This window comes from Misgurnus anguillicaudatus, chromosome 6 (assembly GCF_027580225.2).
Source record: "Misgurnus anguillicaudatus chromosome 6, ASM2758022v2, whole genome shotgun sequence".
In the NCBI taxonomy this organism is placed as follows: Eukaryota; Metazoa; Chordata; class Actinopteri; order Cypriniformes; family Cobitidae; genus Misgurnus; species Misgurnus anguillicaudatus.
Window position 1 is genome coordinate 26,470,925 of NC_073342.2, and position 17,563 is coordinate 26,488,487.

The 17,563-nt window shown below is 35.8% G+C and overlaps 1 protein-coding gene across 1 annotated transcript in view; it reads left to right on the forward strand.

Moving 5' to 3' along the window:
- The window catches only part of ush1c (Usher syndrome 1C), a 28,105-nt gene extending 18,321 nt beyond the window's left edge, over positions 1–9,784 (forward strand). Inside the window, exons 21-28 of the mRNA XM_055193032.2 lie at positions 3,085–3,147; positions 4,759–4,800; positions 4,889–4,942; positions 5,366–5,465; positions 5,614–5,723; positions 8,644–8,699; positions 9,131–9,284; positions 9,460–9,784. Coding sequence (XP_055049007.2) covers positions 3,085–3,147; positions 4,759–4,800; positions 4,889–4,942; positions 5,366–5,465; positions 5,614–5,723; positions 8,644–8,699; positions 9,131–9,239 — 534 coding nt within the window. The 3' untranslated portion in view covers positions 9,240–9,284; positions 9,460–9,784. The remainder of the gene's footprint in view (positions 1–3,084; positions 3,148–4,758; positions 4,801–4,888; positions 4,943–5,365; positions 5,466–5,613; positions 5,724–8,643; positions 8,700–9,130; positions 9,285–9,459) is intronic.
- The last annotated feature ends 7,779 nt before the right edge of the window (positions 9,785–17,563 follow it).

The following is a 17,563-nucleotide window of genomic DNA, read 5'->3' on the forward strand; positions in this document are numbered from 1 at the left end:
AGGGTAACAAGAAGGGCAAGAGATTACAAGAACCTTACCGCCTTGAAGTGTCTCCTCAGAGTTTATTTATTATGGTTAATGGTTTTTGCTAAGCCAAGCATAGTCATACTTGGGCATTTAAAATAAAAACTTAAGCAGTGGCCGCACACGATGTGAAGCTCAACATGTTTTTAGCCCGTCGTGTGTGGCTCGTCATTTCAAAATATGTGTTTGGGGCATCATGTAAACTTGCGAAGCCTGATGAAGATGCTTCGAAGGGGTTTATGATAAAAGAGACGCTCGCGTTTTCCAGATATTTGCTTAATCTCATGTGCAATCAAGAGTTTAGTGTTAAGTTAGTGTCTTGCGAGTATTTTGTGAACGTGAGCGTCTCTTTTATCATAAACCCTTTTGACGCGTGTGCAGCAAATGTATTTTAAAAAGATGCATAATGCACATGGTTCACATGATGCAACCAACACATATTTGAATTTGCGCCCCTCGGAAGAGAAGTCACCGGCCGCCACTGCCCTTTTGTTTAATGTCTTAAGGGCAGTGTCCCTTTAATGTATTAAACTTTGCTGTGCTACAGACAAACATGATGCATCAACATTTTACATGTCATTTTATCAGAGCTATTCCATTATGATTTTTCAGAAGAGTATGAGAAACTCGAGCCAGCAAGCAACTGCCAAGAACAGTAGAAGCCACCCTAAAACACCATAGAAAGTTTTAAAAAAGCTTAGCTTATACCAACCTCACATTGTCCTGTGATTGTAAATAATATAGGTTTACATACATTACTGTCGGTTTAAACTAACCTTGAAAATTCTGGCAAAACAACCCAGCATTTTTTAAGAGCAGGGGAGAGTGGGGCACAACCCAATGCTTTTTGACTTTGGCTCTATCATTCAAAAAATGTTTAAGTTAGATTAATAATTTTTTTATACAATCAACATACACATCTGCTACAAATGAACACTTAAAGTTTGTTTGTGGGACCTACCGTTTTCGTACAATTACACACCGAAAGTGAGAGGAGTGCAAATTTTACAACTTACCCCATAGATGGGGTTAATTGTAATAAACAAAGGATTTGTTGTAACACCTGCTAGAAAATTTAGTTAAAAGACAAATAATTCAATACAATTATGTCTATATACTAAATGTGGATATTGTTTATATACCTGCCTATAATCTTTCTATCTAACCATTTTTGTATTTTGCATCAATGCATATAAATAGATTTTTTGAAAGGGCTGCACAATTAAGACAAAAAAAATCATAATTTTCATTTACAGCGGGGAAAATATACAGAGGCCCCCTAACATTTCACATGTGCACATGAAAGTGTGCTCACTTTATTTCATTTTTGCTCCATGTCCCCTTAGGGGCTCCGTAATAATAAGTATTTGACACATCAGCATTTTTATCAGTAAGGGGATTTCTAAGGGGCTATTGACACAATATTTTCACCAGATGTAGCCATCAAGCCAAATATTAAATTCATACAAAGAAATCAGAACATTTACTTTATTGATTATGACTCAACTTGTATACTTAAAGGGATACTTCACCGATCTAGCATTCAGCTTTGTATCTGTAGAAACCCGGCAGTATTACTGAATGACCATGTTTCCCTCCCTCATTTCCCCCTGAGAGGAGAGATATCTGCATTTTGGTTCTGCAAAAAAGTCCTCCGATGATGTAATATGACGATTTTTGCATCATCGGAGGACTTTTTTGCAGAACCAAAATGCAGATATCTCTCCTCTCAGGGGGAAATGATGGAGGGAAACATGGTCATTCAGTAATACTGCAGGGTTTCTACAGATACAAAGCTGAATGCTAAATCGGTGAAGTATCCCTTTAAATGTTCTGATTTCTTTGTATGAATTCATTATTTGGCTTAATGGCTACATCTGGTGGAAATTTGTGTCAATAGCCCACTTAGAAATCCCCTTACTGATAAAAATTATGAATAGATGAATAGTATTTGGGTAATAGTATTTACATTTGTTTTTATTTTATTATCATTGTATACTAGAGGCTTAGTTGTAACACCGTGACAACTAAACCCGCTGTGTAAAAATGTTGAATTTTCAATCCCAGCTATCAGTTACTTGAAGTTGTTGACATGTTTTAAAATGGTGTTATGTTTTGGTTAACAAGACAGTGAATAAAATAATATAAGGTTGTATTTGGTGACTTACACACCCTTAGAAATTGAAAAAAACGTAAGATGACGAAATGAACTTTTATGCCTCCAAAACACTCTTTGTTCAATATCTTAAACAAAACATATCAAAACTTTTCACAAATTCTGTACAATTTGTCCACACTTTGTACAAAAGCAGCCGTGTTACAATAAACCCCGCGTAGGTTTGTTCCCCGCTCACCCCTACAATATACTCTTAGAAATAAAGATTCTTAAAAGGTTTACAGAGGTGCTATTTTGGTTCCACAAAGAAACTTTCAGTCAAAGGTTCTAATAATTTCTTTATAACTTTATTACTTTTTATAATCTAAGAACCTTTATCACTCCAAAGAAGAACCTTTTATGAAACCAATGGCATAAACCTATGGCATTGTGAAGCTTCTTTATTTTATGAATGTATAAAGGAGAACCTTTTGTAGCATTTTTATTTTTAAGTAAACATTTATTGGTATAGTTTTCCTGACAGACAGTATAAATGCACATGTATAGACATGTTATTACATAAGCAATTTAGATAATGGATAATTTCTTAAGATCTAAATCTCTAATAATGTTCTTTCTTATTTCCTTATTCTTATCTAAAGAGCCAGATGTCCTTCTCTCTCAAATGATCCCTCACTATCAGTAGAGACCCATAATGGACAATATTTCAGTGTTATTAAGAGCAGTCAGGCATTCAGTCTATTCGTAAATCTCACAGGCGACTGAATTCATAGACAGTTAATAGACCTATTTAATATGTTGACACCAACCGTATATGGCATATAATGAGATAGCATGCACGAAGCACTTAGTGTGTGTGTGTGTGTGTGTGTGTGTGTGTGTGTGTGTGTGTGTGTGTGTCTTTGTGTGTTTTTAAGAGTCAATCATAATTATGTGTGTTTCAGCCCCCAGAGATGCTCAAACGGATGGTCACGTACAACACGTCTTTTAAATCCGGCAAGAAACAAGTAATTGTCATCAGTGCATTGTGTTACTCCCCCAGTCCTTGAGTAAAGTCGAAGTGTGTATTTTCTGTCTGTGAAGTATAAAATGCATCCTTCTGAGCTGATTTCCAACTTTGATAATAATTTAAGGGTCTTATTATTAGAAACACATGAGTGTGTTTATTGTTTCACAGAGGTCAACGCTCAGTTAAAAAAATACAAAAACCAAATAATAAAGCTGGATTATATTAGTCTTACATGAGGGTGCATTTTACTCACGTGTGTTTTCTTATTTTCTGTACCGAGACTGCTCTCGAATGATGATGTTTTACATAATCAGATCTCTTCAGATTATGATTGCATCTTTACCTTGATTGTAATATTAAGTTTTTTTTAGGTAAAACTGAATATATTTACATTTAGAGTCATTCTGACATTAAGCATCAAGTCTGCTACGTGTGCTCAGTCACGCCCAGTCGTATTCATGCAATCACACCTTCATCTTCTTTGATTTGAAAGCAGCTTTTGAGTGGATGATGTGCACATATAACATAATCAAACTGATGACTGTATATTATTATTATATCTAATGCATATCCACTAGGTAGCGCCCGTGTCTGTTTTAGTATTTAATGAGGATAAATTTCCATAGAGCTTGTTGGTTCAGGTGTTAAAACTGGATTGATTATTTGCTTGTGAAAATGTCTCAGTGGTTTCAAATGTGGCACTTAGGCTGTAACCACATGCTTAGGTTCACTTTAGCACTGAAAATCATTCTGATATGAACAATGGAAAGAGACTAAATATCTAAAGATTAATTGCGATTAATTGCATACCAAATAAAAGTAGATTTTCGCATAATATATTTGTGTGGGTGCTGTGTCTAATTATTATGTATATTTAAACACACTCACATACATATACATTCCAGATTTTTTTATTTATATATAATTGTTTTATATTTATATATAATATAGAATATATAAAAATAAATATATATGCACATAATTACACACAGCACACACTTATATATACACATAATTACACACAGCACACACTTATATATAATATGTTAAAAAAATCACTTTTATTTTGTATGCGATTAATCACGATTAATCGCATACAAAATAAAAGTTGATTTTTGCATAATATATTTGTGTGTGCTGTGTCTAATTATTATGTATATTTAAAGACACTCACATACATATATATATATATATATATATATTCCAGATTTTTTTATTTATATATAATTGTTTTAAATTGATATAGAATATATAAAATAAATAAATATATATAGACATAATTACACACAGCACACACTTATATATAATATGTTAAAAATCACTTTTATTTTGTATGCGATTAATCGCGATTAATATTTGCCCAGAAATCCAACTAAAGCTATCAATGATCCAACCAAACAAATGTTTATTTCACACTATGTAGAGTATATGTACCATTTTTTTTTTATTTCTGTGATGCTAGTGCCTAAGGAACGCTTTACTTTTAATAGTTTATTTAGATTTTATGATAACATACCCTTTAATATTGAACTATACTAGTTCGGTAAAGTGCCTCATTTTCTGACAAAATACAAACATTGGGCTTTTGTTCACCATATTTGTTTTGCAGGGATTTCAGAAATATGTGGATGATTTCGATCCATATTCTATGGTACAGTCATTCTTAACATATACATATATCTGTATTTGGTCTCTGTGGACTTTTCCTCACTTCTAGCTGCGTGTTTGTGTGTTCACAGTTCACGGCCGAGCAGATAGCTGGGAGAGATGTGCGACTTCTGAGAATCAAGAAGGTAAAGTATGAAAATAAAAAATAATAAATGTGAGAAATCTTTGAGATATTTGACTAATAGGACTGTCAAAAGATTAATGCCGATTAATCGCTTACAAATAATGCTATATATATATATATATATATATATATATATATATATATATATATATATATATATATATATATATATATATATATATATATATACACACATGTATACATTTAAGAAAAATATTTCTAAATAAATATTTATATACATGTAAATGTTTCTTAAATACATATATTAATGTGTGTGTATTTATATATACAAAATAATTACACTGCATACATATAGATTATACAAAAACAAACTATTATTTTGTACGCAATTAATTGCGCTTAATCTTTTGACAGCCCTAGTAAAAAAGCAACACTTTGATGTATTGATTCGGTATATGTGTAGGAAGGAAAGCTTGATCTGGCTATAGAGGGAGGAATTGACTCCCCACTGGGAAAGATCGTGGTGTCGTCCATCTACGAAGGAGGTGCAGCAGATAAACACGGTGAGCCTTACAAAAATGTTTTTAATTGTGAACGTATGGATAATCTCTATACATTCACACATGATAAAAATTATTTCTGTTTATGCACTACAAATTGTTAAGTATAAACTTCATCACCACCATACATATTGTGTGTGTATTGTCTCAGGTGGAGTTGTGGCGGGTGATGAGATCATGGCCGTGAACGGAAAGATCCTGATCGATGGGACTTTGGCTGAAGGACAGACCTCAATGGCTCAAGCCTGGAACAGTGGAGGGGTACATCCATCATTTCAACCAATTTATTTGAATTTGATTAAGCCATTAAATGTTGACTCATTACTATTCCTCATATATGTTTATTTAAAATGGACTTTTCGCCTGTATAGAAAAAATACAGACTTACATTGAAGGAAGGACCCAAGCCATATATAGAGACAAGAATTTCATATAAACTTGGGGGTCGGCTCTTTCGACTTGGTCCACTGAGCAACCACATAGCTCATATCTTCTTATATTCTGTTCAATTCCACATCATTGTGCAATTTGTTTATTAATAAATACCATCAAAAAGCAAACTGTATGTACTGAAGAACTGAACAATATAATGATTTCCATTCATGTAGAAAATACAACCGTTTTGCTATAATTACTTCATCATCAAGCAGTATAATAAGCCATTAAATGGGCTCATTTTCCAGCTCCACTAGAGTTAAACACGTTTAGCATAGCTTAGCTTATTTTTAGCATAGCTTAGCATAATCCATTGAATCTGATTAGACCATTAGCATTGCGCTAAAAAATAACCAAAGAGTTTCGATATTTTTTCCTATTTAAAAATGGACTTCTGTAGTTACATTGTTTACTAAGACAGACGGAAAATTAAATTTAGCGATTTTCTAGGCAGATATGGCTAGGAACTATACTCTCATTCTGGCGTAATAATCAAGGACTTTGCTGGTGTAACATGGCTGCCGCAGGCGCAATGATATTACGCAGCACCAGAAAATAGTTCCCTCCTATTAAAAGTTACCAAGGGGACTTTTTCGAGCCATCATTGCGCCTGCTGCAGCTATTTTACAGCAGCAAAGTCCTTGATTATTACGCCAGAATGAGAATATATTTCTTAGCCATATCAGCCAAAAAAATCGCAACTTTAAATTTTTTGTCAGTCTTAGTACACGATGTAACTACAGAAGAGTCAAGTTTTAAATAAGAAAAATATAGAAACTCTTTGGTCAATTTTAAGCACGATGCTAATGGTCTAATCAGATTCAATTGATTATGCTAAGCTATGCTAAAAGTGGTACCGCCAGACCCGGAGATCAGCTGAATGGATTCCAAAACGGTAAAAATCTACTGTTAGGGGAGCTGGAAAATTTGCATATTTTCAAAAAAAGTAGTGTTGCGACATACAGTCTTGTTCAAAATAATAGCAGTACAATGTGACTAACCAGAATAATCAAGGTTTTTAGTATATTTTTTTATTGCTACGTGGCAAACAAGTTACCAGTAGGTTCAGTAGATTCTCAGAAAACAAATGAGACCCAGCATTCATGATGTGCGCGCTCTTGGGGCTGTGCAATTGGGCAATAAGTTGATATAGTTGAAAGGGGTGTGTTCAAAAAAATAGCAGTATAGCATTCAATCACTAAGGTCATCAATTTTGTGAAGAAACAGGTGTGAATCAGGTGGCCCCTATTTAAGGATGAAGCCAACACTTGTTGAACATGCATTTGAAAGTTGAGGAAAATGGGTCGTTCAAGACATTGTTCAGAAGAACAGCGTACTTTGATTAAAAAGTTGATTGGAGAGGGGAAAACCTATAAAGAGGTGCAAAAAATGATATGCTGTTCAGCTAAAATGATCTCCAATGCCTTAAAATGGAGAGCAAAACCAGAGAGACGTGGAAGAAAACGGAAGACAACCATCAAAATGGATAGAAGAATAACCAGAATGGCAAAGGCTTAGCCAATGATCACCTCCAGGATGATCAAAGACAGTCTGGAGTTACCTGTAAGTACTGTGACAGTTAGAAGACGTTTGTGTGAAGCTAATCTATTTTCAAGAATCCCCCGCAAAGTCCCTCTGTAAAAAAAGGCATGTGCAGAAGAGGTTACAATTTGCCAAAGAACACATCAACTGGCCTAAAGAGAAATGGAGGAACATTTTGTGGACTGATGAGAGTAAAATTGTTCTTTTTGGGTCCAAGGGCCACAGGCAGTTTGTGAGACGACCCCCAAACTCTGAATTCAAGCCACAGTACACAGTGAAGACAGTGAAGCATGGAGGTGCAAGCATCATGTTTCTCCTACTATGGTGTTGGGCCTATTTATCGCATACCAGGGATCATGGATCAGTTTGCATATGTTAAAATACTTGAAGAGGTCATGTTGCTCTATGCTGAAGAGGACATGCCCTTGAAATGGTTGTTTCAACAAGACAATGACCCAAAACACACTAGTAAACGGGCAAAGTCTTGGTTCCAAACCAACAAAATGAATGTTATGGAGTTGCCAGCCCAATCTCCAGACCTTAATCCAATTGAGAACTTGTGGGGTGATATCAAAAATGCTGTTTCTGAAGCAAAACCAAGAAATGTGAATGAATTGTGGAATGTTGTTAAAGAATCATGGAGTGGAATAACAGCTGAGAGGTGCCACAAGTTGGTTGACTCCATGCCACACAGATGTCAAGCAGTTTTAAAAAAACTGTGGTCATACAACTAAATATTAGTTTAGTGATTCACAGGATTGCTAAATCCCAGAAAAAAAAAATGTTTGTACAAAATAGTTTTGAGTTTGTACAGTCAAAGGTAGACACTGCTATTTTTTTGAACACACCCCTTTCAACCAACTGCCCAACCGCACAGCCCCAAGAGCGTGCACACCATGAATGCCGGGTCTTGTTTGTTTTCTGAGAATCTACTGAACCTACTGGTAACTTGTTTGCCACGTAGAAATAAAAAATATACTAAAAACCTTGATTATTCTGGTTAGTCACATTGTACTGCTATTATTTTGAACAAGACTGTATAGTGTTGTGTATTTGTCAAGCCAGGTTGATGTCAGTGAGGTCTTGTGTGATCTTATAAGATTAGTTTTGAGTAAAATAATACGATTTAGAATTGAGAGTGCATTTAATTTAATGAATTAAATTTGTCATCTTGATATGTTTCTTTGTTTTTATGAATGAGCAGGACTGGATTGACTTGGTGATCGCAGTGTCCCCGCCTAAGGAATATGAAGATGAAGTGTATGTATACTGTACTGTTCTTCATAATATATAATCCCAGAGAAAATCACAGCCAATCAGCACATTCTGTCATTTTACTAATAAATGCATCGCCTGGATAAAAAGTTGCACACAAAAATCTTACGATTATGACACACACACACACATTTTTATGATTATGACACACACACGTGACAACATTTCCATCCAGAGCTGCATTATTTTTGTCCAAGTTCTTGTGATGATGATATAAGATTGAAGAAGTCTACTGTAGAATTACATCTATTCATCAATGCTATAATGATCCAATCATTAGCTATCACAAGTAGTTGCTAGTTAAAGCATACAAATTTTGACTTTTGGGCCAGGCAGTGTAGTTTTATATAATGTGTTTTGTTCTCAGTTCAATTAAATTCATGTAGATGTATCCATCATCTGCTGTATGTCTTCAGCTCTAAAGCAGCATCAGTCAGACCCACTGCAAAGAATAAGGTTTTCAGTGCCCCTGTGTACAGACAGGGCTACATGCTCCAGATGCGACCGCCTAATCCCCCGCCCTGATCGGACGGTGGTAACAGTACCCCAAACCACCCCTACCCCTCTGGGGTGAGCATTTGCATCATGTACATGTGACAATCTCTTTATTAAGCCTTAAACCAACATTTGCTTTCTTAAATCTAGTTTGCTAAAACTAAAATGATATTTGGTACTGTTGTATTAATATGTTAATACCTGAAACATTATTATTATTTATTACAAAGTGCTTTTATGTGTTTAAAAGGTTTTACAGTAGTTCTGATTGATGTTGCTCAAAGAGACGGTTACATGTTCATGACTTTGATTTTTGCTTCTTTGATCTGACCTGTTCATTGCACCATATTAAGGTATTTGCTATAAAGCTCTGTCGTTTATTCTTCGTACTACTGTCTGAATTTTTACTACTTTATAAATCTGTATCTGGTTAACCAGTAGCAGATTTATTCTGAGTTTAAAACTGTTTAAATGCATGCATACCAAGGACAGATTATAGACTGGGCCAATGTGCCCCAGGGCGTTTTTTCACCAAAGTTAGTGCCCGAGCTGGTGCCCAATCTAGAACTGATGTAGTTTTCCACACATACACACACAAAAAAAACGAAGGTCGGTGGCTTGATCCTGGTTCCAAATCGACCCCGAAACCACCGCTTAAAAGGTGACATTTGTAAAAGCATTTTTGTCCCTGCTGAAAAGAGCAGCTGGTCACCAAAATGGGATGTTGGTGTCCTTATTAGCTTTTTTATGAAGAACTTGCTGGTTGACAATCTTCACCAGCTGTTTTGCTAGTTAATTTAACATGCCTATACTGATTCACTAGCTAGACTTGCACTAAATCAGCATGAACCATCATGGATACTAGGACTGTGTTTTGAGATCAGTTTGACCATCCGATTCCAATTAGTATGGATTCTGGTTAGTTTTGATTTTTTTTGTCAATATTTCATTTAATATATTAATTTTGTTACATATAAATGCTGTTAACTCTTTCCCCGCCATTGAAGAGTTAACTCAGCAATTAAGAGAAAACGCGTCCCTGCCAATGACAAGTTTTTCCGGCAATCAGTATTTCCGGTATTGTCAGCCAGATGTCGATCTTACCCAATTTATACAACGCGGAAGCAACCCCAAAATCAAACAGTTCAAACTCAGTGTATGTTTTGATCATTACTCTGAATTGGATTTCTATCAAATTCTTTCACAAAAACACAATTAGGCTATCTCAGCTTTTTGCTCAAAATTTTGTATTTTTAAAGAAACCTACCCATATTTGAGAGGTGATAAAAAGAGAACAAATGAAGATAGGATGAAACATTTTTGTTTGTTTGTTTTTAGCAGAGGGTCTGTTCTTTCATTTGATATATTGTATGTTTATATATTTAAAGAAGATTTTATGGAAGACAATAAACTTTTGTGATGTCATTAAAAATGCTGGCTCTGGCTGGCAACTTTTTTTTTAAAACGCTGTTGGGGAAAGAGTTAACTGTTCTTGTGTATTTTAGTGTATTTTATTTAAAATACATATTTACATTCCCAGTAGTGCACACACAATTGTTTAATTTCTTTTTACTAATAAGAAACACTGTATTAAAGCACAGGGGCAACGCAAAAAGCGCAAAAGCACTCAAGTGCAATTTATAATCGGGCGTAGGTTTTACACCATAGGTTATGCATAGGCTGTGCGTAGCCTGACGGGCACCTCGCCAAAATTTTAATGTGTCCATTCCACCTGGACCGTAAGTGATTTGATTGGTCCATTATTACCCCTCCCGTCAGGTAAAAAATCTGCTTTACATTTCTTCATAATCATTTTCACATGCGACACTAACAAAGATGGGCCAAGTTGAGGAATGATTTAACTCAAACTGCAAAAATAGTCAGTGTATATTTACCTACATCACTGCTGGCAGGGCCAGAGTGGGACTCATTTTCAGCCCTGGAGTTTCATGTCTTATGCCCTGTCCCAATATTCACACTAAGCCCTAAGGTCTTCCTCGAAGTGGACACTTGTTGAAAGTTAGCAGAGTAAGTGCGTAAGGGCCCGAAGCGGTGAAGAGCAGAATTGGGACAGTTTGACACACGTCACTATCTACGTCACTTCTGTCGTGATCTGGGGCTGGATTTACGAAAACATTCTTAAGACAAAAAAATTGTAAAGTAGTTTAGATAAGTTATAAGAAGTTTGTAACAATGTTTCAAGTGCAATTCTCAAACATTTCCTAATATTCTCAAATATTTACATAAGAATATCTTAATGTTTCTCTTAAGAGTAAAATGACAAGCTTTGAAATGAATTATTCTACCCTGCTCATGAGGTTATCCGTCCATTCATCTTTTTTCCACCTTGTAATCATTAACGAGATATATACTACAGCTAATGAAGGCGGTGCAGTGAGTAAATATCATTCCCTAATCTCCCAATCGGTCCATCCTGCGGGTGCTTCACTCTACGTGCCCGGTTCTATGTCCCACACGTCCGCATGACAGAGATGGACGCGGAGGGTGGTGAAGTTTGCCCGGGCTTTCGGAGCGTTCGACTCACATGGCGGATCGATTGCTGGTTTGACTCCCGCACACAGCGTTTTCCAGCTGTTCACAATAAATGTACTATAATTTATAATGTATTATAATTTATAGTCTATAAAGTAAAATGTTAGCTAATATTATCACTAATACTAATGTGTTTTGTGACACAATAACTTAAGTAAGCCATTAAACTCTATTATTTTAGGAGTATGAAATTCCTTATTAAACTTATCTTTGTGAAGTAAACATTTTAAATGTTTTCCCTCTGAGTTTTGCCGGCGTCCGACCATAGCAACCGTTTCGCTCCCTCATTGGTTAGCTGTTGGAAATGTCAGGACACTACAAGGATTCTGGGTAATAGCCCATAGCAAAGTGCGGTCTGATGCGCACTTGCGAAAAGGGTGCATTAAGTGCACTTATGATCACCCCTGGAGAGCACCATTAGAGAATCGGGACACCCTACGGTCTTGCACCCGTTAGCGTGAATGCGCATATGAGGGGCACAAGGGCAGAAGTGCGTATATTGGGACAGGGCCTTAGACGGGCCCACTTTAGTTCACAACTGACTATATTAAAATAATATAATTAAGTCCTCAGTATTTTCTAAGTCTGCAATAGTGCATTATATTCTCTGCAGCCTTGCAATTAATATATTTTCTAAAAATATCATTTCCAATTCAGTGCAAATATTAGTCTAAAACAATTATAATTTTGCCATAATCGTGTAGCCCTACCATAAAGGTATTTTAATATTATTCAATTAAACTTATTCAAAAACTGCTGAAAAGGAACAAATGTGTTTGTGTTTTCCCCTACATTTATATTTTTAATAAATGGTGGATCTTGAGATTACCTGTTGGGTTGAAAAAGTTTGGAAACCCCTGATAAAGCAAGATTTATCAAGTATTCAGGGGAAACAGATGGAAAAATAAAAATCCTTATCTTAATCTGTTTAGTAGTACTTAGATCTTGTATATTGCCCAATAATGTATGTTAGGCCTCTCTTGTGTCAAAAAGAACAAATATATAATGGACTTTCAACATTTTACTTGAGAAAACATCATATTGATATGAAACATAGTTTTTTTACCCCAATAAAACTGATGAGTTTTGCATAAAACAGATGAAGAATAACTATTCATAGATTATTCATTGTTACATCTATAACTTAGATTTAAAAAAATATGATTTGTAGATCATTAACCTTTTGAAGGCCATTCGTATCAAGTCGTGCTCAAGTTTATTTTAAATCTAAATGCGCGACAAGTGCATTCAAATATAGACGCGTCTAAAACAAAACTCGTGTTCACAGGCGAGCGCTTTGAAAAGCAGAAGAAAGCGGCGCGTCCTGCGTTGTCAATGCGTTTTAGAGGTTTATGGACCCTAATTATGATTATAAACGCAAGAATTACTCCGTGGTCGTGAGTCGCTGCACAATCAACTTGGGCATAAAGCAAATTACGCGAATGAGGCTGCTGTGCATTCGCGGGAATTCTCCTGGTTCTCCTTATGGCCAATCCGGGCTGGTCTTTTCAAATCATACACAACACGCTGCTTCTTCTTCTTCGTTTGTGGGTTTACTGGCCAAGATGCTTCTTCTTTGCTGTACATATGAAAACCAACGCGTTGAGGCTATGATGTAGGACCTATGCACAACTATAATCATTTTTTTTTTTACTTTCATTGAGAGGAGAGGTTTGCAATTGCAGTGAACACATTTTAAATGTGAGCACACTCTCTGGGCAAGAGCAGACAGAATTCATAAAGAGTGAATATATGAGAACGCACATCCAATTTTGTGCAAAAGCACAAAAAATAACATTATTGTACTTTTGCACTACAGTAATTCGATCCCAACAATTGTCAGTAAAATAACATCATGTTTATTAGTTACTGTTTTTGTCTGTATTGTATTTTGGCTATATTTTTTATTGATTATTGCATTAGCCTGTTATTTTTTTGGTTCCATTGTTCTGGATCTGACATTGATGAGCAGGACATTTAGAAAGCTTTAATAAATGTGTCTCAGAAAAATCATCTTAAGACAAAGCAATGGCACTGATATATTTTAAAATGTCTGTGCCAGTGGTTTTCGATTAAAATAGCTCATTTTAATAGCAAAGGGTTGTAGTCTGGGACTAGGCTTAATTCTTGTATGTGAAACTAGGCCCAATTGTATTAAATCAGATCTTTGCAATTGCATTACTCACTTTTGGATATTATACAATTGGTACAAGAGACCAGTGGTCCAGGGCCTCACAGGACTATAATCCATCCTTGGTGCATAAAGATGTGCAATAAATGTTGCTTAAAGGCACTTTGTGCTTCACAGGCTTTACCAGCAATGACCTGTAGTATTTGTGTCTTTAAGCAATGAAGTGAACCAATGCAGTGGTATACTGTCCTTTCATGTTTATTGCATTTTTTTATTTTCTATTTTTACAGGACATTCTTTTGAGGACCTGCAGACCAGTACATAAATCTTATGAGGAATCAAGAGACAGCTGTTTAATGTTTGGTGATTTGCAAAGCACATTGTTCACTTACTGTGCAAATACAAATTTGTATTAATAAATTAGTATCATTAAAAGCACATGGATTAATAATAAACATCTTTTAATAATAACTTAATAATCAACTTGTTTCGATTTGCTCTGGTATAATGATTGAATACACTATAATACAGTACAATATACTGTAAAAAAATTCCGTAGAAATTTAAATGTTATTCCAGCTGGGTTGCCGGCAACATACAGCAGACCCAAACCCATGTTATTTACTGGCAAGAGTACAGAATAAAACCATACAATAACAGCCTCATGCAAAGCATTCTGGGAAACAGAAATCATTATGTACCCTTTTCTGTTTTTTGCTTCAGATTTTGTTTCCCAGAATGCCTCGCCTGATGCTGTTGTCTTAGTTTTACTCTATAAAGACAAAGACTTGTAAATGTTTAATGTTCATTTTACTTTGAACAAAATGTTGCCAGTGAGGAACATAAATTTGGATCTGCGGTGTGTTGCCGGCAACCCAGCTGCAATTTCTACGGATTTTTTTTACAGTGTACAACACACAACACAACATTACAATACAATACAATACAGTACAATATATTATAATGAGTGGGTAATATTCTTGATTAATGATCTCACCCTTGTTAGTCAATGTTTACATGCTGAATTTGGTTCCTTTAGCCTGTAATTATTAGAATGCTTTCTTGTAGGACTGTGATCAGTTAGTATTTTTGGTTTAGTTAAATGTAAACACAAATTTAACTTGTTTGTATTCAATAGCAAGCATTAATTATTTAAATTACTAGAGTGCCTTTATGCACCTCAAGTTTGTTTTACAAAGCCAGAAATGTTCAAAGATTATATAATTCACCTATTTTATTCTTGCACATTCTAAAAAATGACATGCTGAGTTGTTTGAACACATTGTTGGGTCAAATATAAACACTATTTGTGTTTATTTAAACCCAGCTGCTGGGCTCGTCCCTTTTTGACCCAACGCTGGGTTGAAAATAACAATTTTTTTGAGTGCATATTGGGAAGTGTTTTCTATGAGCGAATTCTTTATGCATATCACATGCATATGCGGGGTGTTTTAATAGGTACTTATATACACAGAAACATATAAGAAATTCACATACACGGCATATAAAAAGTGTTTGAAACTATATTATGAATGATCCTTTTTTTACTCATTATAATAAGAATGTGGTATTTGGTGACAAGTTTTGTAAACATAGGATGTGGAAATTGGCATTTGATTCTGTAAAATGAAGTGAAGTATTAAATGTAAAGTTGGCACACCAAAGCTCCAAACATCAAAATGTATTAAAAGGAGTTAGCTTGGCATGTGATATTTCAGATGGCACACTAGAAAGGACCAATTGATGTGCATGCTTTTTTGTAAAATGAAGTGAAACCAGAATGAAAACAATTACCAAGTGCTACAGTAAAATATCTTAGGTGGGTGGTGTGTTTGCAGGGCGCGTGTTGCATGTCACCGTTCTCTGGAAGAAGCTTCCCCCAGTCTGTTCACATGTGTTTTTATAGTCCTATATTTCCATCATGGGGGGCTGCATTTAAGTCCATTTTTATGCCCTACCCTTGCTAACTTCGCTTGTTTAATCAGATGTACGTCATTGCTTACATTTCACTAGTGCACACTACTGGTGTAACCCTTGCAATGGGTTTCAATAGAACTCCCTAACCACTTGATACTACACATGTGTGTGTGCTGCTTTATCTGGTGTTGTGCTGGCTGATCGTCGTATCATGACATCACAGCAAAGCGATTTAAAAACTTTACGGGCCATTCGAGTTGCTATTGTGACATCTAAAAGGTGTGACAATGTGGTCTATAGAGCAGCCTAAAGTAAAAGTGATTGTCAAGTATGGGAACCAATGCTTAAAAATGTCACCTCTGCCTTTAACCTATCCCAGTGTGAAGCGAACAAATGCACTGCAAGTCATGAATTCACGCATACCCAGAGCAGTGAGCAGCAATCCAGGGAGCAACTTGTGGAAAGATGTCTTGCTTAAGGTCACCTCAGTCGTGACAAATTATGCTCTTTTTGGCATGCCTATAGAAGTTAGTAGCAGCCAAAAGGTGAATCTGGCCTGCTCTGGCTTTCGGAGGAAGAAAAGTCTTTTAATCTTTCTTTAGCAGGCAGGATGTGTTAAGACTCGAGCTGTTTTCATGACATGCTTGGATTAAAAGAGCACGAAGAGCTCCCCATATTACAGCAAACCTCACGCGGACTCTTAAGGCTTTGAAATGGGCAAAACTAAGGCATTGTAATTAGTGCGTACAGTCTCTGTTCTGTTCTGCTGGCGTTTAGGGTTTTCTGCATATAAGATTGTAGAGTTGTTATGCTTTTGATCATCAACATACTTAGAGGTGTGTGATCAGTGTTGAGATAAGTGAATGATAAAGAAACTTTTAAAAATTAAAAATTTAAGTTGTCAATACATCAGATGTTGAGGCAGCCTAATTCTTAATACATCTGGCTGTCTTTTTAAAGTTTTTACTCAGTTATTTCATTGTTTACACTGGGCGTAGGTTGAGGGCTTATTTCTTTTAGCTTCATCATGACAGACTCATACTCTTGTTTCCACTCTTCTGATCCAGGGGAAGCGGTGCCCTCCAGGAACTTATATGCATCTTTAGTCTCCAAGCTAAAGATCTTCCTTGCTCTCAGACAGCTTTCGCCAAACTCCTTCCAGAACTGAAAAATTTAAGGAACAAAATTAATCACAACACTTTTATAACAAACAGTTTTACCAGTTTCCCTATTGAATTGGTCATTTACAAGTTACTTTACCTCCTCTGCTTTCCCAATAGAGGATATAAAGAAGCCCTTTATTTTCTCACTCATGTGTTCATTAATCGTGTCCTCTCCAACAAAGGTTTCCTTTTTGAGGCACTCCAGAAGTTCCCTCACTGATTCCCAGAACTTCTGAAGCTGAATTAGAATGTTTTGGATTTGAGTAAGGCACGTTTGGACCTCCTTCAGATGGACAGGGTCAGGTATTGAACCTAGAGAAACCATATGAGGCAGACCTTGGTTATTATAGACGAGGTTAGGGTTACATCTAAGATGTAATTTTTTATCCATATTAGCATTTAAAAGACTCTTACCATCTTGTATTTTTAAAGTTGCCAATTTCAGCTGAAGATCAGTCATCTTCACATGGATCTCCCACTCCCACTGTCTCAGGTCTGACTTCTCAGAGGAGAGCTGAGACAACTCACTGGTGAGGGCTTGGGTTTTAGCCACTACACCAGGTTCACTTGCCGTATCATAAATTAATTTA